At 42.0% G+C, this 24485-nt stretch overlaps 3 protein-coding genes across 3 annotated transcripts; 2 read left to right on the forward strand and 1 right to left on the reverse strand.

Moving 5' to 3' along the window:
- Nucleotides 1-5153: 5153 nt before the first annotated feature.
- Nucleotides 5154-12495, forward strand: tbxas1 (thromboxane A synthase 1 (platelet)). The gene is made up of 13 exons (XM_079223900.1): nt 5154-5283; nt 5561-5654; nt 6885-6937; nt 7090-7186; nt 7315-7431; nt 8155-8243; nt 8323-8471; nt 8776-8906; nt 9002-9340; nt 9463-9551; nt 9740-9877; nt 10460-10622; nt 11228-12495. Exons 1-13 carry the CDS (start codon nt 5180-5182, stop codon nt 11339-11341), a joined length of 1677 nt encoding a protein of 558 aa, XP_079080026.1. The 5' UTR covers nt 5154-5179; the 3' UTR covers nt 11342-12495.
- Nucleotides 12496-12760: 265 nt separating this feature from the next.
- Nucleotides 12761-18066, reverse strand: parp12a (poly (ADP-ribose) polymerase family, member 12a; the record flags this gene model as incomplete). Its single annotated transcript, XM_079224001.1, has 11 exons — nt 12761-13540; nt 13767-13918; nt 14358-14488; nt 14835-14922; nt 15052-15287; nt 15441-15606; nt 15741-15930; nt 16042-16191; nt 16366-16630; nt 16758-16893; nt 17747-18066. The coding sequence occupies 11 exons, from the start codon at nt 18064-18066 to the stop codon at nt 13284-13286; spliced, it is 2091 nt and encodes a 696-aa protein (XP_079080127.1). The 3' UTR covers nt 12761-13283.
- Nucleotides 18067-18456: 390 nt separating this feature from the next.
- Nucleotides 18457-21287, forward strand: LOC306741811 (cilia- and flagella-associated protein 263-like; the record flags this gene model as incomplete). Its single annotated transcript, XM_079224128.1, has 9 exons — nt 18457-18548; nt 19001-19121; nt 19515-19664; nt 19737-19886; nt 20140-20250; nt 20360-20458; nt 20559-20666; nt 20817-20972; nt 21147-21287. 9 exons carry the CDS (start codon nt 18457-18459, stop codon nt 21285-21287), a joined length of 1128 nt encoding a protein of 375 aa, XP_079080254.1.
- Between the last annotated feature and the right edge of the window lie 3198 nt (nt 21288-24485).

The following is a 24485-nucleotide window of genomic DNA, read 5'->3' on the forward strand; positions in this document are numbered from 1 at the left end:
GCCCCCTTTAAAAAAAGACATAAAAAAAGGCCGTCATTGACTATAAAATGTTGGCCTATGTTACTGGAGAAACCATGATTTTGTACATATTTCCGCTTGTCGGCTAACTAAGTTAAGATATTTTTATTTTCATTTCATTTCCACAATGCATTATAATTAATACTAGAACATTACGCAAGAAATGTCGATGATGTGGCGCCTACTGCCGTATGATGTCGCAATATACAGTGCATCCGGAAAGTATCCACAGCGCTTCACTTTTTCCACATTTTGTTATGTTACGGCCTTATTCCAAAATGGATTAAATTCACACCCCATAATGACAAATTGAAAAAGGGTTTTGGGATTTTTTTGCAAACCTATTAAAAATAAAGAACGAAAATATAACATGTACATAAGTACAGCCTTTGCTCAATACTTTGTTGAAGCACCTTTGGCAGCAATTACAGCCTCACGTCTTATTGAGTATGATGCTACAAGCTTGGCAAACCTATTTCCCATTCTTCTTTGCAGAACCTCTCAAATTCCATCAGGTTGGATGGGGAGCGTCAGTGCACAGCCATTTTCAGATCTCTCCAGAGATATTCAATCGGGTTCAAGTCAGGGCTCTGGCTGGGCCACTCAAGGACATTCACAGAGTTGTCCTGAAGCCAATCCTTTGTTGTCTTGGCTGTGCGCTTCGGGTCGTTGTCCTGTTGAAAGATGAACCGTCGCCCCAGTCTGAGGTCCAGAGCGCTCTGGAGCAGGTTTTCATCGAGGATGTCTCTGTACATTGCTGCATTCATCTTTCCCTCAATCCTGACTAGTCTCCCAGTTCCTCCCGCTGAAAAACATCCCCACAGCATGATGCTGCCACCACCATGCTTCACTGTAGGGATGATATTGGCCAGGTGATGAGCAGTGCCTGGTTTCCTCCAGACATGACGCTTGGCATTCAGGTCAAAGAGTTCAATCTTTGTTTCATCAGACCAGAGAATTGTGTTTCTCATGGTCTGAGAGTCCTTCAGGTGCCTTTTGGCTAACTCCAGGCGGGCTCTCATATGCTTTTTACAGAGGAGTGGTTTCCGTCTGGCCACTCTACCATGCAGGCCTGATTTGTGGAGTGCTGCAGAGATGGTTGTCCTTCTGGAAGGTTCTCCTCTCTTCATAGAGCAACGCTGGAGCTCTGTCAGAGGGACCATCGGGTTCTTGGTCACCTCCCTTACTAAGGCCCTTCTACCCCGATCGCTCAGTTTGTCTGGGCGGCCAACTCTAGGAAGAGTCCTGGTGGTTCCAAACTTCTTCCATGTACGGGTGATGGAGGCCACTGTGCTCATTGGGACCTTCAATGCTGCAGACATTTTTCTGTACCCGTCGCCAGATCTGTGCCTCGATTCAATTCTGTCTCGGAGGTCTACAGACAATTCCTTGGACTTCATGGCTTGGTTTGTGCTCTGACATGCACTGTCAACTGTGGGACCTGATATAGACGTGTGTGTGTGCCTTTCTAAATCATGTCCAATCAACTGAATTTAGCGCAAGTGTACTCCATTCAAGTTGTAGAAACATCTCAAAGATGATCAGTGGAAACAGGATGCACCTGAGCTCAATTTTTGAGTGTCATGGCAAAGGCTGTGAATACTTATGTACATGTTATATTTTCGTTCTTTATTTTTAATAGATTAGCAAAAGATTCGCGAAACCCTTTTTCAATTTGTCATTATGGGGTGATGTGTGTAGAATGTTGAGGAAAAAAAATAATTTAATCCATTTTGGAATAAGGCCGTAACATAATAAAATGTGGAAAAAGTGAAGCGCTGTGAATACTTTCCAGATGCACTGTATATATGCCAACATCACCAGTAGTAAGCTATGTTATTGAGGTTATTGAGGTGTCATTTCTGTATTTGTGATTGACTTGAGAGCAGCTATTGCTTCATAGACACAGGTCACTGGTTACCATGGTGTTGTGGCAGACAAGATCTTAAGACTGTGAGTGTATTGTCAAAACCATCTGTTAACCCTGGCATGTGCTGGCACAGCTGCGGGAAGAGATACGGACTATGATCATCATTATTATTATTATTATTATTATTATTTTACGCCCGCAGGAGTACATGCAGTGTGCTTGCTGCACAAGGCTCGCTAGAGCCACACCAAATTAAATTGTGTTGGGAAGAATTTAACAAAAGCCGTTCAACATATTTACTGCGCTGCACCGCTTGTCAGTTTCAGACATCACGTTATTGAATGCCCTCCATAATATTGAGTCATGTATGGATAACGTTTACATGCACTTAATAGCCTCCCATTAATCTCTGCAGCAATAAAGTGACTGCCCGGAGCATGCACAAGGAAATACTTTCTGTTAAAGTGCAATTTTGTTTTAGGTGGAGATTGCAAGGCTTGCTAAAAAAGCATGTTTGCCCGAGTAGAAAATCAATACCCTTTATTCAACTGAAGACAGATAGTATACACTATATTCAAAAGTCATTATTACACACAAATATACGATATACTTCATGAAGTCTGGTGTAAAACTGGCATTATGAAATAACTTGTTCAGAAGCTACAACCCACAGAAGAGGAACTGATGGGGAGTGAGTTTGCTACCTGAGGCAGAGCTGGAACCAAAGCAGCGGTAGATGACTGCAGTTTTTTTTAATTTTATTTATTAAACCAACGTTTTTTTCACGTCTTCTGAGATACCGACGGTGATGTGAAGACCACAAGGACAAAATCTTCTCAATGGATTTTCAAGTAGTTCCTGATGCTGCGCCACAGGCTGCTAATGCTGAACAGGTATGACTGCAGGTGCCTGAGGAACAGCAACCAAATCACAAAAAGAAGAAGCAGAAGCAGAAGAAGAAGAAGAAGAAGAAGAAGAAGAAGAAGAAGAAAAAGAAGAAGACCAGGGGAGCCAGCGGGGACAGGAGGAAATGCTCGTCGTCTGGGCTGCCGAAGGTGCTGCTGTGGGAACGGCTGGACGAGAGGAGAGTGAAGTCCAATGTCGGCATCCTCATCAGACCCGTTGTCGTAGCCAGTCATCCAGAGCATCTTCGTCTTCATCCTCTATCAGATGAGAGCGGGTAGACCTCACCTTCTTCAAACTGAAAAACACCCTCATCCTTATTATCCTCATCATCAGGAGGCAGGGAGGGATGTACTCAACTTCTTCACCCTTAACATCGTTACCAGGGTAGATGTAGAGAGGGAAGTCGATGGATCAGCCACCTGTTGGGAAAAGAAGATACATGCATATTAATATATTGACTGGTGTATAAATATACATAAACATGAATGATGCTTTGTAAGATGAGTAATTTTAAGCGCAGCTTTTTGCTTGAAAATAATTCAGATTATTGCACTCAGATCTATTTTTAGAGGGAAGATTAAGGGGACTGCAAGGCAACTGATCTTTAAAGAAGAGAGTTCTCACACCATCCCTTCAAGTGCTATGAAACGGCTTAGAAGTGTGTTATATCTAAAAGTGACTTCAAAACCAAATCGACATTCAAAGGACCATTTACGCAATGAAAATGCTACTTCACTGCGACATGTGCTTGAAATCAAATTACTTTTAAGGGGGTTAGAGAGATTATTAAGGATTTCATTTTACTCCAATCACGTGCGCTTCTCCTGGATCGGTGACCTCGGACGACAGAAGGCCATTTGTTGATATCTTCTCCGGAAATGGTAATTATCCACAAGGTTCGTTTTCCAGAAATTCAGCTTTCCAGCGTTCACGTTTGGCAGTGTAGAGTAACGATATGTCAACTCGTGTCAAAACTCAAATGCAAAAGTTGAGATCGGATTGATTGTAAGCGCAAACTGGTCCCTCCGTCCATCGTCAGTACGTTTCCAATTACTGACGCACGCATGCGCGAGAAATGGAATCACAGCACTGGTGAGAGGAGTTTTCGGCAGAAAATCAGTTTCTGTCTCCCTCTACAATATTGACATTGCAGTATATGGAATTTATCCATTTTCTTTTATTTATTTAATGCACTCATGCTAATGGTACACGGGGGCATGCGCTCAGCAATACGCGCATTTGCGTTTACTTAAACTCACACACTTGTACACTTTCACTCACGTCCAAAACTATTTTTTATTTACGTTTTTTGTTGGTGCTCCGCCCATATTATTACATGTTTCCAGACACAGGCCCACAGCACACTGAAGGCACCAGTTAACTCGTGGAGGCTGCTATGCGCTCCCACCCGCTAGGTGGCAGTATGCACCTCGGGCTCCTTTGGGGCTGCGACCTGCTAACAGCGTTCATGACAATATTGACAAGTGCAGAGTGCCTGAGGCTAAGCGCAAACGCGTCCTTTATTCTTCCGGTAACAACTCCAGATTTAATAAGAGGCGCTGACATGGTACATGACGTCATGTTCATATGTTCATAAAGAGATAAACGAAGGACGTCAGACAACCTGCGGTGAGTTGTTGTAGCCTAGCATCACAGCTGACCTACAGCGGTCGTCGGGCTTTTAAACACGCAGGTCCTCTTGAATAAAGAGGAGACACATGTTTGAGGCTGTGCTTTAGCTTTTGTTGACGTGACAGGGACATTCCTGGAGGTTCCGTTGAACTGCGACATGACAGAATAGTCACCTTCCTAAAATAATGACATAAGTCATTTTTTTGACATTGTTTTGCTGCCTAAATCATCTCCTCATGATTGCTGTCCACCTCTGGTAAAATCGCCTCCATCCTCAGTTGAACAGATCATGCGATTTTACCCCTGTAGTGTATGTCAAGAGTGTGATTTAGGACGTTTTATTTTGTGTTTTCTGAAAAACCTTGAAAAAAAAGAGACATTACTTTAGGAAGGTGATGAAATGCAGGTGAAAGGTGAGCGCTCTCAAAAGGCTTCAGACAAAGCTGCTCAAACAAATCATTTACAAGTTGTCTCAAAAACCAACCAACTAACCAGCCTGAGAGCACGGTCCACAAAGAGATGCAATATTTTCTTGGTTTAACTAACTAGGGTAAGATGTGGTCTACAATGTTGAGTCAGGATTCTGGAAAACTACAGTACAATAACGCAACACTCATAACAGGTTTTAGATAGATCACCTTCTACTGGCGACTACTGCGTTATAAACATATTCAGCAGCTTCCACGCTGACCTGATTTTCTTTTAAAGGAGCCTTGGTCCAATGCTGGCAGCGGAGAACTGAGACGTGTTTACATGATGGAGGCTTTAGGAGACATCCTCAATGTATTCCACACCAAGGCCAGTGGATCGTCTGTGACACTCAGCCTCTTTCTCGTCTTTCTGGGTCTTCTCTACTGGTGAGTAAATCATTATATCCGTTTGTTTGCTCTGTTAAGTTATGTTATCTACGATGATAAAGCACACGTTCTGCGTAAATTCAGATATTCATAACAATCCTCAGTCGTCAGATCTGATGTTTGCTGTTTTGCACGTTGGGCTTTCCTGAAGCATTTTATGCGGAAGCCCTTAAAAGGAACACCTCAATTTTTCTAAGCCAACTGGGAACAAACTAACAAGATAGTTGACCATGCACCAATAAAACCCATCCACTCCACTCTTCTCTCTGTCTTCAAGGTATTCAATTTACCCCTTTTCCGTCCTGTCTCGATGTGGAATCAAACATCCAAAGCCAATGCCGTTCTTGGGCAACCTGTTTATGTTTCGCCAGGTAAGATATCTTTAACTTATGTCAAAATCTCTTTCAACCAAAGACATTTTACCCACTGAAGTGAGAAAATCTTACTTCCAACATGGCTGTTCAGGAATGCACTGGACTATATTTAAGTACTGTGAAAGCAGAAGAAACATTCAGCAGTTTCCATTTGCTTCCATTTGAAAGCTTTTCTGCTCTTTTCTGTTCAGTCGGAGTGGTTTCACTTCTACAAATAAAAGAGAGTGCATTTAATTATCTTGAACACAAAACAATGAACAACTATCATATCAGTACATCAAAACACCCCTACTTTAATAGATCACAATGATGTCAGAATTAAGTAAAGAGATTAATGACTATCTATGAATATCAATTAAAATAACACAGACTACTCAGTTGACGCACGCAGGGACAAAGGCCACCTCCTCATCAATATGGACTAGCAGAGCCGAGGCTCGAAACACCGATGCTCTGACTGAAAGTCGGATATTCTAACCACTGACCCACAGTCGCATCACAACCCTCTCCCAATTTGTTTCGAGTTTTGATTTTGACCCCGCCATTATATCATAAAGATAGACACAATAATAATAAGTTAATAATTGATGTATTGGCGTCACAAACATAATTTATTCAATTTAAAGCTTCACACACCAAAGCCATGGTGTCGTTATGATCACTCTGCCTGTTTTACATGTATTGTCCACTTGGTGGCGCAGTAGAGCAAATGAAGCCCCATGGAGCTTCGGCACATGAGCGAACCAATTGGATGGAAAGCTTTAATGCTTCAGGAAGCTTCATCTCGCCATCACTAATGTACCATGTTACCTCAACACAATGTGTTAATGATTGCATCGTGTTTTAGTTTAGTTTCACGTCAGCCCGCTAAAGTGACACGGTCACAAGGTTTGTTCAGTACTGTTTTGCAGAGGGAAAATATCATCTTTACTACTTGATCAATAATACATGCCTAATATGCCCGGACTTGGACGAACAGTATTAATATTTTTCATTTAAAAAAAATACAGAAAGCTGACAGATAATGACTTATTACTTATCTTGACAGAAGACAGGGCTAGCATATACTAGCATATATGCAGCTCCCACAGAGTCATACAGCTGATTGACTGTCATACTGTTAGCTTGTTCTATACGTTACACTAAGATAGAACAAGCATGAAGTTATTCATGTCTTATGAAGATGTTCTCTGATTCCTTTCTGATGTTTTGGCATTTTATTTTCAGGGTTTTTTCAACCCTATCAATGATCTCATAAAGACACATGGCAGAGTTTGTGGGTAAGTAGAAGAAATATTCTCTACATCAGCATCTGATGAAATGACGGTCTGAACATTGTCTTGGTTCTAATTCTTCCACGTTATAAAATAAAATAAACACTTGCTTGAAAAAAAAAAAAAAAAACATTTTGCTGGCTCCCCTTTTATTTTAGGTATTATTTGGGCCGGAGACCGGTGGTGGTGATAGCAGACCCTGACATGCTAAGACAGGTGATGGTCAGGGACTTCAGCAGCTTCACAAACAGAATGGTAAGGACACTGACCAAAACATGCACCTGCACGTGCACACTTTGTGCTTGCTCATGATTTCAGTGCAAGCCCCAATGATGTATTGATAACAGATGTTTGAGCGTTTACTCTCCTGTCTCTTTGTGCAGACTCTTCGCTTTGCTACCAAGCCCATGACTGACTGTCTGCTCTTTCTGAGGAATGAACGCTGGAAGAGAGTGCGAAGCATCCTGACCCCGTCCTTCAGTGCTGCCAAGATGAAGGAGGTGAGACACGAGTGGGTGCCAATTAAAATCGGCCCGTTTTTATGAAGAAGAATGTTATTTTGTGGTCTTAAAATTATAGAAAAAAATAAATAATTAGAAGAGCAGACGCAGGAGAGACCCAACAGGCATCTGAGGGAAAGTTTTCTGTCTAATAAGTTACTGTCTGTCACAGATGGATGTTAGAAGTGTGGAGTTGGATGATAATGTATTGTAAACTATTTTAATTTGTACAATGTAAAATAAATGATTATAATGCATTAACAGTTTATTATATAACTATAACTCCAATGTTGTGTAACTATTGAGGGGGGTTATTTTGGTGGCCTGTCTCTGCTGATAACATATCTAATGAAGTTATAGTGGTGCTTTCAACTGTCGTAAATATCAGACATTTTGGAGACAGCTTCGCGGTCAAGGAGCGGACGTGAAGGACTCTTGTTGAAATGGGGCCCTATTTTCAAGGCGTGTTGAATTCACGGTCCGTTTGTAATGTTCAGAATCGCTTTTCTTTTAAAACACAGTTCTGACTTTTGAAGGGTCTTGTCTTCAATAATAACTCAAAATGTTGAAACGTGTTTACTTTACACTTCAATTGAAATGACCACATTGCATTTTTTTTAGGTATTATAATTTATTTCAGCTGTTTGTATGTCTGTCCTTTCCCAGAAACTCTCAGCAGCTGTGACGAGTATCGCTGTCTTTTACTTTTATATTTTCCTGTAGATGGTTCCTCTCATCAACACAGCCACCGATGCCCTGATGAGAAATCTGAATGTGTCTGCTGAGTCAGGAGAGGCCTTTGACATCCACAAGTAATCAGACACGCAGTGAACAAAAAGGCTTTTAGTATCATGGAGTAGTTTTCTGTCCTCATACTTGTGTGTTTTGCAGGTGTTTTGGCTGCTTCACCATGGACGTTATTGCCAGCGTGGCATTTGCAACTCAGGTGGACTCCCAGAACAACCCGGACGACCCGTTTGTCTGCCATGCACAGATGTTCTTCTCCTTTTCTTTCTTCAGGCCCATTATGCTATTTTTCAGTCAGTCAAATCTATTGGTATCATTAATTGTGTATTTATGAATGATCACATTTGAGACATTACAGGAATGCAATGAAGGCAAGAGTGTAAAACATTATTAAAACATAAACGGGAGGGTTCACTATCTTCTGTTAAATAGATATGTTGCGGAATAATTAATTGGACAATAAATGTGAAGAGAATCTAGCTTAACATTAAAAAATTTTTTTTTGTAGATTTAAGATTTAAAAAACATGCATGTTAGAGTGTGTAAAGTTGGCATTTCAGGTAGAGTAACGCCAAGACCTTTGGTTTGTGCGTCTAGTTGCGTTTCCGTTCTTCGCGGCTCCTCTGGTGAGATTCATCCCCAACAAAAGACGAGACCAGATGAATCAGTTCTTCATCAACAGCATTCAGAAGATCATCGAGCAGAGAGAGCAGCAGCCTGCTGAGCAGGTGCATCTCATGGACATCTAATCATCTTGAATACAGAACAACTTATGGTTTCCCATTGCATTTTTTGAACGCATTGTTTTTGCGTGTGCATGTAGCGGCGTAGAGACTTCCTTCAGCTGATGTTGGATGCACGGACCAGCAAGGAGGGTGTGTCTTTGGAACACTTTGACACAGCAAATCCTGCTGGCGATCAGCTGACTCCAACGCCGGCCTCGGATCAGGACGAGCACCTTCACCCACAGGAGCCCTCCTCTAAGCGTCCGAAGAAAAAGATGATCACTGAGGATGAGATCGTGGGTCAGGCTTTTGTCTTTCTTCTGGCGGGCTACGAAACCAGCAGCAACACGTTGGGCTTCACCTGCTACCTGTTGGCCATCAACCCTGAATGTCAATGCAAAGTACAGCAAGAAGTGGACGAGTTTTTCATCAGACACGTGAGTGTGTTACGTTTCGGTTTGATCTGATCTCCTTTTCTTCAGCTACTTATGACATGCTTTTTTGTTGTTGTGGACAGTTCACATTCAGTGCACACTGCTTATTTTTCCTTTTGTTGCAGGAGTCACCAGATTACACAAATGTCCAGGAGCTGAAGTATTTAGACATGGTTATAAGTGAAGCATTGCGCCTCTACCCTCCTGGATTTAGGTAAATTAATAACATTAAACGAACACAAAAAGTGCATTTTTATTAGATGTACTACTGTCACAGGGAGCACGTTCCTTCATTTCTGTACATACAGTAGATGTTTTGTTAGGTTTACACTATTCATACATGAATCATGTGGAGTAAAGAAGGGAAAATGAGTTACATCCATGGCATTATTCCCCACAAAGGTTTGCGAGAGACATCGACCAGGACTACGTGTTGAACGGCCAACTCCTCCCTAAAGGAGCGACGCTGGAGATCCCAGCGGGCTTCCTCCACTACGACCCGGAGCATTGGCCGGAGCCCGAGAGGTTCATCCCTGAGCGGTAGGAGACTGTTCTCAGACTGAATAACGTGCCTGTGCTTTGTGTTTCATTATCGTCTACATTTAGTGGATGGCTCAACTGGATTTGCTGACTAAATTAATTCATAATACATTTTATAGTTGTCTGTCAACACCTGCAGTTAACTGAAAAGTGGCTTGCAAGGTTTTGTAAAGAATTGATATTTTTTCAATACTGTGTCGCATAACTTACTCAAATGACCTGAAAGAAAGATGGTATAATTTCATATATTATTTTTTTACAGAAGACGTTATAACATGTTACAGTAGCAAAGGCGCAGGTGTAAATATAAGATGAAATATGGCTGAATTCCATTTTGCTGCTTTAGTTTCATGGCGTTAACGTCACCGGTAACACCACTTGTGCTTTTTCGCCTCGTTGTAGTAGCATGACTTAGTATTTCTGTTTTTGAAATGTTTGCTATACCTTATTGCCATTAACATGCAGAGTTTACACCACCGTGAAACTTTCGAACACGGCTGTAGCGAAGGTAGTGAAGTCCCTGTACTGTGCTAAAGGAAACCCACGATCTAACCGACCCCATTCTCTACTGCTTTTAACCAGATTCACGCCAGAGGCCAAGGCCGATCGGCATCCATTTGTTTACCTGCCGTTCGGAGCCGGTCCCCGTAACTGTGTGGGGATGAGGCTCGCTCAACTGGAAATCAAAATGGCTCTCGTGCATCTGTTCTGCAGGTTCAGCCTCGTGGCCTGCTCTGAGACCAAGGTGGGTTGGACACTTTAGAACACTAAAGACAATATTTACAGACAAGCTGTCTCAAACTACTTGAGTCTTAGATTTAATTCGTACACACAGAAGATACAGTGTGGTTTACCACACAAGATGCAGCTGGTCACATTTCATAGTTAATCTGGCGCAATGGAAATCTGTTGAGTCAGTCCTACAGTGAAAACAACTATACGGAGTGATTTGCATTCATTGTTAACAACCCATCATCATCATCATCGGTTTTATTATGATAGAAATGAAAATGTTAAAGCATCTGTGTGAATAATTTCCACAAGAAGTGTGGAAACAGAGAAAGGGTCCCAGCTGTTTGATCACTTCTTGTAGTTGCACCAACATGACACACGGTGAGTGTGTAGCTGTTTCCTATTATTCATATTGATGTCATTTTTCTCTTGTCAATATGTATAATTCATTATCAATGCTTTTTAGATATTTGAGATTGCTGTCATTTTTCACAAATTAACCAATGATTTATGATGTGGTCAAAATTGAGTTTGGGTGTATCAGCTATTTATATGTGGTTATGAACATAATCCTTATGGAAGATGTTGCTTTTACATAGTGTTCTTTCCTTTGTGCAGGTTCCTCTTGAGTTGAAGTCGTCAAGCACTCTAGGACCTAAGAACGGCATTTTTGTGAAAATTCAGCACAGGGACCTGAGAGAAGGTCAAGTGAATTCTCCGCCAGACTATTGACCGTTCATCATCACAGACGGGAGGAAAACCTACAGTTATAAAGCATTCTGTGGGTCCATGTTGTGACAGTGACACACCGTCAGCGCTACGGATCTGTTCCTTATGAATCGTATTTCAGAGGTAACATGGTCAAGTAAATTACAAGTTACAATATACCTCAATGAAAGTGCTCTTCTTCTGCTTTTATTTTTGGCGAGCGAGCTTGAGAGAGGAGTGAATAAAGGAATAGATGTGTGCCTGTAGCAATATGTTTTGTTTTTTTTAATAGTGTCATGAAAAGGTTATTTAGGGAAAGCATTCGTTAAACCATTTGATCAGTTCACTGTAGACCAAATCTATCACCTGAACCTAAAGGTTTGCACATTCCCTCATTTAATGGCAGTCTGTTGTTAAACTGTGCTGCTATCTTTACTACTGCTTCCTCCCATGCATGATGGTTGATTAACGTTATAATTAACCAGCATGCAATCACAGATTTCCAAGGTTGATATAGACGGAGGTACATATTTTGGCAAGCATTACTGATTATATTTGAATAGACCGTTTCATGATGCCCAACACACTGCTGTCATGTGTCTGCGTCTTTTAGTTTCTCAGATGAAAGCTGCTATTTCAGAGTGAAAAAAAGTTGTTTTGTGGCAGGAAAATCCTCATGTTTAGCGTTTATCAAACGTCTCAGAACAGGAAACTGGACTTTACTCGCCCAAATTTCTCTGCAAATTAAGTTCAACCTCAAAGGGTTGGAGTAAAAGCATTTTATTACATTTCTCTTGAAGACCTCATTATTTTCCTTCGAGGAGAACATCTACGCCGTACTGAAGGAAATAATTACATAGCTACTCATCATGCAGGGAGATACGTCTTACTTTATTCTGAGTTATTCTGAGATGCTTGAGAATTGCAGCCTTGAATTAACTTTAATTGTTAATGTATACATTAAGAGGGATTTACTGATGATTAATTAAAATGTCTCTAATGAAAGAAAATGTATATTTCAGCAGCTGTGATTAAAGGCCAGAGGCCTGAATGTGCCTGTTTGAATGATAAACAGTTACAATGGGTCAAATGCCACTTGTGTGGAACTAAATATTAACGTGTGATGAGATTTCTCTCTGTTCTATTGTTATTCAATACCAGTAAAAGGTCACCTGTTATATTGATGTTTTTCTTCTTTACTTCATTACTGGCTATTTTAACAGAGACAAATACAATAAAATGTAGACACCAAATGTAGTATTTACAGTTAAAATAGTTATGTAATAATTAAAACTTACATTTAGTCAATGCCCCGACAGTGTTACATGCTAGGGGGAAATACTTAGGTATTGTTACAAATACCCTTCTATTTTTTGTATTTGTTTTCCAGACCTGCTATTGAACCACAACAGTACTTGCATCTGGGCTTCACACATTGTTGGTAGCTGTTTTTATTTGGTACATCTGCAGTTTCCTCAGTGGACAGATTGAAGAGTTAAACTGTGATTCGTTAGTCCATAGTATCGGCTGGCTTGGCTGATATGCGACAAGTGCTGTAATATAGTTATTACATAACAACCAGTTAGTTATCTAAACGTCAGATTATTTGTCCCCCTCATCATCGTTCATTTGTTGCATTAATGATCTACAGCAAACAACATCATAAAGAACATAGAATAGCATTATTCATTCTGCAATAAGTATTTTCTGACACAAATTCATCAAGACACACTAATAATCACACAAAGTAACCTACTTTACACGTCTAGTCTTCAGAGGAAAATAGCGTAACATTATTAGTTAACAAAATTACTACTTCAGTCAGTTTTTGAATGCTGAACTTCTCCCACCACTGTGAAAATCCATGAACCTTTACTAAAGCCCCTAATTCCAGTCAAAGTGAAGCGCAGCCCATAATAAGTTTGACTGCCGACCAGCCGACACAGGAAAACAGCAGCATTGTAACTCACGAGTAGTCGATAACATACTCTGGATAAATCTGTTGTTTCTCAAAGACCACATAGATGCTGGGGTTGCTCACGCTGTCAACACAACTGTCGTAGAGGGTTTTTCCGTTTCCTTTCGCTGGGGGCCGGACATAGCTGCTCGTTCCCCGGGTGTACTCCCCCACCAGGACCAGAGCAACAAACATGATCTTGTGCAGGCTTCCTTTGGCCCTGGCATATCTGTCTGAGTAGGACGCGTCTTTGGCAAAGTAACTCCCTAAAAAAAGAAATAGCACAGCGTTTATACTGATGCAGTCCGAGTGTGATGGGCTCTTTTCTACTGGCATTAGAAAGTATGCTGCTTTTCCCCCCCTGTTCTAAAAGGCTGATGAACCTGAAATAAGAGTAAAACGCTCCCATACTAACTAAAGTATAACGAAACAGTAAATTTACATTTTGACATTTGTATATTCATCATAGGACTGGAATGGCTTTTACTGTACCTTTGCCATATGCCGTGCCATGGACACCACACATCCTCCAATCAAAGTTCTGCTCACAGATGGCCTCGATCAGGGACTCCTCTGTCCCGTGGAACAAGTACTGCTCATTCACATATTTAGCTCCGTTCCTCTCCTTCATCTGCTCTTTCTGCCTGAACACACAATACAGGAAACATGAATGTGATGACATGCAACTCTTTATTAAGTTCTTTTTTGTTTGCTTTGTTGATTAATTGCATCTATAAGCTCTGTTTTTGGTCGACCAACTCCTGAGAAAAAATATCTCGTAAGCTGCTAAATGCTGCACTACGTTCATCTGCTAACTGTCTCTGTCTCTTTAGAGCATGTTGCAGCTGAACATGATGCCTATGAGAGCGGCGAGAGCGAACCAAAACAAGGAAGTTGCGGGCCAGAAAAACAATGAGCTGAAACTCAGTATAGAGCTGAGGGGGAATGCAGAGTCAGGTGATAATTGTCCGTAGGTTCATCCCTACAAGAGGAGCGACACCTTTCACATTGTTATTCGATTCAACGTCGTTATAAAGAAATATTGATAACAGTTTCAAGCCAAAGAGTCCGATGAGGATTTACCACTGAAAGACTTTCCACAGAGAGGGGTTCTGGATCCTCTGGATTTTGTTAATTTTACCCTGGGGCATGGTGACCTTAAACAGCTGGTCAATCATGTTGTACTCCTTTGCAGATTTAGAGAGAGGTACGAGCTGAAAGATAAGAGCACAGTGCAGATAAACGGGTCCTTGATGCAGGAATTAATGTGTAATGTTGTTGTGAAATATTAAGCACAGTGTCGTGCTGCACCCTAGATAATGGCAATGGAAGTCGTTTGGCACTGGAGGACTTTAAAAGGCATGTGAGAGAGTGCGAAACAAAAAGGTGGAAATTAACAACAAAAGGTTCAATCATAAAAGGCAAAAATGGAACCTGGGAACTTCAACAAAACTAAATTAGCAGGAGCAAAAAGAGTACAAAGCTCATGACAGCTGCAGTCCACATCAAGCAAATAAAAACAGACACATATTTAAAAAAATATATACATGCTTTGTTTACCTTGCATCCAAAATCCGGTTGGGCAGTTGTGTCCCAGTGGGAAGGGAAACTTTCTGCTGTGGAGGAACTGGAGCCGTGTGATGATGCACTACGAGGAGACAAACATAAGAATTGTTTGACTTGTTGTGGAGTCCCTGAGACGCCGAGAAACCCAAAACAGCAGCGTTAGAATGTATCTTAACATGTATCTCCAGGGAAAACTAAATAATAAAAATACCTTTTCAGCTTCACCTCCACATCATGAGAAGACACAAAGCGGGGCCTCCTTCTGACGTCTCTCTTGGTTTTGTATTTTACATTCTGCTGATACATCTGCCGTGTTCCCGCTGCATCTTTGAAGTGGAGGATATACTGCTGTTTGCCAGCGCCAAAAGGAATCTCTGTATCTCTGTCGGCCAGGAACACATTCTCCAGAGTTTGAGAAGTGACAGAGGTTGGTGTGCCGTCAACATTCTACAGAAATGTAAACGGAGTCGACAGCAATCAATGAGTAAAGAGTGACGAGAAGAGTGTAGCATGTCAACGTGTACCCGTTAACTCAAACAGGTGCTATAAAGGATAAGAACAAAGACACATAGCTGCGTTATTGGTACTTGTCTGACTGACCTGTCCAAACTCCAGCCATATCCCGCTGTCATCCTTCCAGTACCATAGCCACTGTGTTGTCAGAATGAAGTGAGGGGGCTTTGAGACAGAGGAGGCAGTGGACAGGCGACGAACTGGAGACCCTCCATATGTCATTGTCATGAAGTCAGCGTGGGGTGATTCAGAACTGAAAGCGAGCAGTAGAAGTAAATCAACAATTCACTCATCCGCTAAAGACTTGGACTACTATTTCGTGCTCTAGAATAATCCCATAAACCACAGGAGTGTCTTTGTGTCTCTATGGTCCGTTTCTTCATGCACCTTTGAAGAGACAAGAATCTGAAAATCCCCAAAGTGGACGACGGTGGATCAGTGCAGCTTGTGTCATTTCCCGGTTCACAGTAGGCTTTCTCAATGTCTTCCATATTGGGCAGGTCGTTCCAGGTCACACCATCACTGTCTAACACCTGCCATCTAAAAGGCAGGTGCCAATGAACACGGGCACACGTATCTGTGAACAAAACAACAAAAAAGATACAGAGGAAGTGGTTTGCATCGTCTTCTCTTCATGTCTACACATGTATTGAGAGGTTACTTCCGTTGTGAGTAGTTCCAGTGTTACCCTTGAAGCTGCAGTGTCTGCGAATGAAGAAGAGGCAGATCTCATTCCTGTCAGCGTCGCTCATGGGTTTAGACGGGGAGGCAGAACTAGTTGAAGATCCGGGTTGTTTTTGGCAAAGCTGCTGGGAAGGCGGTCTCACCTCTGGCAGCACTGCAACACACACACACACACACACACACACACACACACACACACACACACACACACACACACACACACACACACACACACACACACACACGTACAAAATATACTGTGCAGACTGTCACTAATTTAAGATGAAGATTAAAATGATTTCTTAAAAAGAAAGTCCTTGTTCTTTACCAGGAACAGCCATAGCTGGTTTCTCCTGTTGACCCAGGATGATGAATCTATTTCTGTAGATCTCAAGAAGGTGTTTAAGGTTCTCCTGACTGACTCCTCGGAGAACCTTCGTTTCTTGCACGTTAACATTGTGGGATCTCTTACACGACGAGCCAAACTTGCAGTCACCGTGGAGAAAGTGCTGGCAGACGTGAAGCTTGGTGCATGAGGTGGTGAACTTGCAGGAGCCGTGCAGACCATTCCCCTTGTTGTAATGTGGGCAGATCTAGAGAGGTGTACATACCATACAAAACAGTTTGACAGTTCCCTCAGAAATATACATTACTTTTTACACAATATCAAGAGATTGTGAATGTCCATCTCTGACTCCCACTGTTACCAGTGCAACCTACCTCAGGAAGCAGATTAGGGTCATTCTGCAGTAACAGCTGGAACAGCTGTTTCTCTGTCAAATCGTGAAGCCCATATCGTTTCAAAATCTCTGCGTTGTATGGGTAAACCAGACTATGGGGATTTTTACACTTGAGTCTGAAAAATGAATAAAATATGTCAGTTCGTCAAGTTTTTACTGAATTAACCGCTGAACAAATACACATATCCATTTGGTTTCTGTAAATATGGAGGCCTCTAGAGTTTTGAAAGTTAAACAATTAAGTTCTTTGAGGTTATTGAAATAAACTTATAAAAGTAAAATGTGGGCCATAAACCGCTTCAGTCCATAAGGTGATTATATAAAGGCAGCACTCTGCACTCTGCTTTGTAATGGTTTACTTACAGTACTCAGAGTGGGTTATTCAGGGGATAATAGGTGCATTACTGCCATCGTCTGGTCCAATAAAGGAATTAGACTTAATGAAGGCAAAGCATTGTTTTGTTGATCTTACAGAGAAGCACAGCCAGCTTTGTCAAAGTTTGTTGTTGTTCTCCGCAGAAGGCCCGAATATACCGTCAAGCTGTGTGACGCCTTCCTTAGCGCTTGATATACACGTGACCATTTCCTGTTTATAGTGACATCTTTCTTCAAATGTTTGGGGTTGTAGGAAAGTTCAATAAAACAAACAAGGCCATAGACATACATGCAAAGGGAGCCAATGGCCAGTGAGAGGACAAACAGATACAAAACTGTCAGGAGAGTGAGTCCACGACCAGAGTCTAGAGGAAAGAGCTCTCACGTTAATCAGGAAACAAAATCGAAAACAGCTGTGATTGTGTGCGCGTGCGCGTGGGGCTTTAACGTTTAAAACGTCTTTGTCTCCTGCTCCTATCGCAGCACTTCCGTCTTTACAGTTTGTTTGGCGTACGTATTCATACGGGAGTGTGGCCTTAACTAATAAAGCCTTTAAACTTTAACAACTGTCCCCCATTGTGTTACATAACTCACCCGAACGTGCAGTCTCCGCACACGTAATACCTGCACAGGTGTAGCCCGTCGCACTGTGCACACTCTCCGGGTTTCCTCTGACAGATCCGCAGGTTGGTTTTCGCCACCAGCAGACTGTCCCGGCTGAGTATTTGTCCTCCGACGGCTTTCTGCCGGCCTGCCTGGATGGCGACCTTACCGTCATCGAAGAGGACGCTCTGGAGGACCGTTTTCGCGACAGTGAAATTCTGTGCGATTTTCTCGTCCAGCTGCTTGAAGTCCAAACAGCCCTGGTGGTCGCACAGGGTCTTGGTGACAAACTTGGAGATGACTGAAGTCATCCTGGAAGGAGTTGCGCTCAAAGCAAACTATGATTGTGTCGAGGCAGCGCGGACTCGGCTCGCGGTAAGAGCGACGCCCGAGAACAGAGAAATGAAACTGTAACTTAAAAACGAGTCGAGCGGGAGGGGCAAGCTGGGGTTTTTATTTTTATAAGTATTGACGGTTTTTACGCCAACGTTTCTGTATGATTGTTATAAGCTACATTGACATCAAATAGCGCACAGAAAAAGTCCTCAAATTAACAAAAGGCAAGAGGATGTGGTGATTTAAATCATTGTTTACGGAGTACGTGAAGGCAACACGTGCTGGATTTACAGAGGTACCACAGCACATGAAGGCAACACGAGCCCTAGCAACCGCGGCTAGAGTTTCAGTGTACCTTAGCAACCATGGAGGATGAGCTTTCGTTGGCGGAAGAAAAAAGGAAAGAAGCCCCACAAGAACAACAAGAACTCCTCCACGACCAAGTCGAAAAACTGAAGTAATGAAAATAAATACTCAAAACAGTCTGTCGCTCAGCCGTAAAGTGTGTGTTCACCTAAAGGCTCGTTAGCTATTGTGTGCAAAATGCTAACGCTAGCAGCAAACTGTTAAGTTAGCTGACACTAGTTCTGTTGAGCAATATGGTAAACGAGCAGTATATAAGTGAGAGATATTAGCTACTAAAGCACAACTAACTAGATCCTAGAGCACTATCATTTAAATGAAGCTAGGTCACATGACCCCCAATGTGACATGTTGAAAAGTACTTCATCAAATTTGTGGAGGTCTTTTGAGTTTTAATATTAACTGTACCAACTAACTATTACACAATAAGGTGAGCAAATAATTTTTAAAGCTCTAAATGTCACATTTGACATTTGTGTGTTAGGTTCAGCTTCAAACATTTTCTTTATCCAATTTTGAAGTTGTTGATGTTCACTCCCACCCAAGATGTTCCAACACAGCCCTCCTGGCAGAGATCGACATGTTTGAGCGGTTCATCGGTCGCATTGATCCTCGGGACCTGGTGTCCCATCCTGGGGTAGCAGGAGCCTCCAACCTAGAGGGTGGGGTAAGTGCACCCAGTGACAAGACCAGGTTGTTTGTGTTATTATACATACAAAACTCTGTGACTGCCCACTGAAAACAGGCAGCAACAGGAGGGCAGAACATGCTCACACTGCAGAAACAGAAATACAGTATGTAGATACACTTCGTTTTCGTAGTTTCGATTAGGTAACCGGCTCCAAATCACAAAACAGGATTAATAATTCAATAAACAACCAGCACCTCAAATACTTCTGGGGTTGAAATAACATGCTGCTCCATATTATCGATAATTTTTGTGGCCTGCCAAAATCTTCGAGGCAATCCCGATTTCAAATTCTGTTGCCTGGACAGATGACCTCTCTGCACTGTACTCCTGAAAGCCCCACATCATTTTGATATGTGTGTGTCTTATCAGGTTCGTGGGCGCAGGTCCAACATATCAGAACCCCTCCAGCAGCTGACCTTAGAACAAAAACTGTATGTGGCACGGAGAGAAGTAACGGAGACGCGGCAAGACCAGGAGAAAGCCCGACAGAGATATGAGAGAATTCAGGACAACTACAAGGTTACAACATACCCTTGCACAAAAAAATACAGAGCTCTTTTTTCCCCTCTGTGACTCTGCTCGTCTCTTCAGGCCTCTCTGGAAGAAGCAGAATTGCGTCTTGCAGAAATCAGGAAAGATCAGAAGAAGTTTGAAAGCAAACTGCTCAAAACTACAAAGGACAACAGGTTGGAAATGAAGGAGACTGAGAAGGTGCTTCAGTACATCGAAGACAAGTCAAAGGTGAACATATTTCAGTTTTTCAGGTTATCTGATTTGAGAGTTGTTTTATACTCATACTGCAGAAAAACTAAGGTGACGTCATATAAAACACAATCATATTCTGCTATGTACTTTTGTATTCTGATGCTTTGGTCATATAGTTCTTGAAACTTTCCCACCAATAAAGCTCCATTTAATTTTTACTTTTGACAATAGTACTCTCGCCACCCCTACCCATATTCATCATCCCTTTGTCTGCTCTGCTCACAAACAGGTCACCCAGTTGGAGAAGTTCATTCTGAAGAACCAGACACTGAAGGCCCACGAGAAGAAGCTCCAGCAGCAGCTTCAACAGAAGAAAGAGATGGGAAAAGCTGAGTACGAGGTAGAGCATTATTATTTTTTTAATACTATATCTCAATAGATTGTCAATTAGACTGCTATGCAAGAGAACGGTGAATGTAACAATGTATGGTTCTGTGTGTTGTTTCTAGGACATTTTCCAGGGATACAATGAGCAGAGAATTAAACAAAGCGTGGATGAACTTCAATTCAATAATTCAAAAGTACTACGTGTCCTCGGTACACATAAGGTAACTCTAAGAAATGTGTGCGAGAGAGAGAGAGCTACATTTCTCCGTTTACTTTGGTGTAGCTGTATGAAACCACCTTTGTTTGTGAATGCTTCAACAGGAGAAGCTGCAGAGTGTGACATTGGAGGCCGCAGAGCTGAGCAATGACATCACCAACCGGAAGCGGTTGCTGGAAAAAATTGAGGCGAAGATACAGCAAGCTGAGGAGGTTTGTCATTCGTCCAAAAATGATTCAAACTTAAAGCCCAATGTGGGAGACCAAATGCATGACTCCCTCTTTTTCTTCTTTTAATCATACTCTTTAAAGTAATTCAGTTTGTGTACTTCATCCCTTCTACTTCATTTCCCACCACTTCAGGAGCGTTTAAAGGCAGAGGCCCTCAACCAACACTTGCGCCGCCAGATGTCCGACTATCAGGCTCCTGATGTCACCGAGTACATGCTCGTCAAGGACAAACACAAGAAGCTGCAGCGGAGCGTTTACACTTGGGAGAGAAAGTTTGGGGTCGCAGAGGTAAACCATTTTTTTATTTCCCCAAATACAACCAGACTTCTCTGTCACCTGTGCCAAAAATGGGATAACATTTTGAAGTGCAGTATGTTTTTTTCCATTATCATCATTTCACGCCGAGCCTCAGTCCAGCTGCAGCGTTCAAAACAATGGGCTCTCTTCTCCCGTTATCAGCAGATGGCATTGAAGACCCACAGCGCAGCCTGGAGCTCACAGAGAGCCTCTCTCACTCCTGCAGACGGAGCGGAGGTCGCAGCTAGAACCGGGGGGAACCAAATCCCCGTCAAGCTCCCACATATAGCAGAAAGCAGCACATAGAGAATCAGAGCTGACTGGATTCATGAAAAAACAAGTGCATTGTGTGGCAGAAAGGAAGCGTTGTTACTGTTGCAAACACCCAGCATCTGATTTGACACGGCATGCACTCCATCCATCCATCCATTATCAGCCGCTTATCCGGGGTCGGGTCGCGGTGGCAGCAGGTTCAGCAGGCTGACCCAGGCTTCCCTCTCACCCGCAACACTTTCCAGCTCATTCTGGGGGATCCCGAGGCGTTCCAAGGCCAGCCGGGAGATATAATCCCTCCAGCGTGTCCTCGGTCTTCCCCGGGGTCTCCTACCAGTTGGACGTGCCTGGAAAACCTCTAATGGGAGGCGTCCAGGAGGCATCCTGACATGGCATGCACTCCGTTAATGCTTGTTGGGAAACTGTTGCGTGGAAGCTTTAATCATTATCATGACTCTTTTTTTCTTTTTTACCGTGCACCCTGATAAAGGATGAAATGTAAAACCATTTATCACCCTGTTCCCTTAATATTTGCATACTGAATTATGTTGAATGATGAACCTTTAGCCCCACACTATATTGGTTATTATGCAGTCACTACAGTGTACTCAGTTCATTATGTAATTTATGCTCTCTCGATGCTGACTATTTTAACAGTCGCTAGATTTATCAGAAAATCTTGAGCTTTTTTACTTCTCATTTGGAATAAAATCCCAATTTAACCGTTAAACACGTCTCTTCTCTGTACTCCGGTCCTTTAGTTTCACTGACTGAACTCCACTTTATTTTCCCAACAGCTATTAGTTACTTTGCATTATTAGAGTTAACATACAGAATCTTCGTGTGATTTTAGTAGATTAAAATACCCCAAAATATATAAAGTAGCTAAGATTGTATTCACTGACCGACAGCAATAAATCACCACTTCAACATGGACATGGCATTTTACTAGTCAAATTATCTATAAATAAAATAATATTGCAATGTGGAATGGCCCACTCTGCATGAGTAGCTCAATTTGTAACCATTTTAGTACATTATACTTTGAATGTAGGACTTTCACTTGTAAAGTAGTATTTTTATATATACATATTTTTTTAATATTTGAATACTTCCACCACAAACTATAAACAAAAGTTGAAGTTACTAAATATGAAAAGTGGGGTAAAAAAGTCCCGACCTCAGACTCAACAAACTATTTCCTTTATTAGAAAGAAATCCTTGGAGGTATAAACCCTCATAGAACTCTAAATGTTATGCCACATGCCATATATATATATACACAGTTATATACATAAAAGTGCAATGTCACAATGGGTAAGCGATTTATTTATTATTCATTCCGTCATATAACTGTTTGGAAAATGGCATCGTTACTTATTCATGTTCTTCCTGCACTGCATCTTCTCAACAAAAAAAACACAACACAGCATCTGTCATGAAAATGCAACAGTACAGAATGTCTGAAGTTCCTCTAAAACATTTCCAAAGGCACTTTCACAAGTACATACTACAGATGTACGGAACACCACAGAGTAGCTTAAAGCCTACAGACGGCGTAACGAGTCCTACTGTTGATGATGACACAGTGACAAAAGCACTTTCTTGTTTTGTTTTTTTACAACTGGATTCATACTGCATCTCTGGATATTTATTCTACATCATTCTTTCTAAGTCACTTCTACCCAGAAACACAACAAAAAAAAATATTACAAAAATAATGTAAGTTAGTAAGTCAGAAATTAAATCATCTTTTGACTATTATACACACAATATCTGTCAAGTCAAAGATAGTGTAAACCTGCTGTTAGAGAGCATCGCTCATTCATCGCAAACCAAGTCTTTTCTGTGTGTTACTATGCGAGCCAAACACTCCCAGGACATGCACCCAATTCTGTTACTTCTACAGTACTGACGCTATTTTGAAAAAAAAAAAAGCCGCAGGCGAGGGGTGCAGTCACACAGTTGGAACTCTGGCACATATATTTTATGGGGCTATTGCATTTGAAAGTATTACTCGGCGCGCACGCACACACACACACACACACACACAGTTTTTCACAGAGACTTCCTCCAGTTCTCTGCCACATATCGGGCATTTAGAGGCGCCATCATCTACGGAGAAAAGCCTCAATATCAGTCAGAGAGCAATACAAAAAAAGCCACACGACTGACATTCTCACCTGATCATGAATCAGACTGAAGGGACAGGGAGCGAGCTGCTGCTCTCAGAGACGCACAGGGAGCAGGGTGGACATATTAAGGAGGCTTTCACACTAACAGTCATTAGGTCCATGGCTACCGGCGGCACTCCCACAGGGCGCCGCTCTGAGTCAACATGAAATATGCCTACATCATATATGGAGGGGTCACATCCATGCGTGTACAGTCGTGTCTTTGGGTAGATCGAGCCAAGCAAAGCGGAAAAGAAGCTGTGGCGTGTCTTTCGCGCCGTGTATTATCGCATTATGCGTGGTATATACTGTAGGTAGGAAATGATTGATCATAATTTTTTTCACACTGCTCCACCATTTCTTATACAGATGCAAAGGCATAAGTTATTGTGAGGCATACGTTACGCCTGCATCGTGAGTTATTGATGCAGGAAGTCAAGAATGCATCAAATGCAAACAAAGTTCATAATGAAGTAGTGGTTTTATCCAATAGTCATATCTCGTTCCAGGCAATGTGGAAGCATGTTCAAATTAATTTGCGTGAATCCAGCACAGAGGTGATCATTGTACATATGCCTTGCCAAAGAAAGTTGCAGAGTTTACACGCTAGGGAAGAAAGCACGCGGCTAATCAGTTCTATTATCTATTAACAACGTATCGTCAGATGCTGAGGCCTCTTCAGGCCCGTAATCAGTCCGACCTTCAAACCATTTCTGTCCAGGTAGTCACAGCACCTTTGTAATATTTAAACATGTGAAATCAGTTACGTCTCAAAGTCGGTAAGGCCTTACAACCAGTTCACAACGCCTTCGATGGCCCTCCTACGTAAGAGCAAAAAAAGAAGAAAAGTACATCATTTAGTTCTGTGACGGAGAGAAAGCCACTCCGGTCACTCCGGTTCTCATCGAGCTCCCGTTGGGGTTCAGTGGTTAAACAGTGGAGCGACATGCAGCGTGTGTTTTTCTCAAAGTTACACGGTACATGAATGTCCGTAAACTAACTAGTGTACATTTTTCTAAAACCTTGAAGGAAGCCTTTGTGATTCGTTGTTTGAATT

The sequence above is a fragment of the Taurulus bubalis genome, assembly GCF_910589615.1.
Source record: "Taurulus bubalis genome assembly, chromosome: 9".
Classification (NCBI taxonomy): Eukaryota; Metazoa; Chordata; class Actinopteri; order Perciformes; family Cottidae; genus Taurulus; species Taurulus bubalis.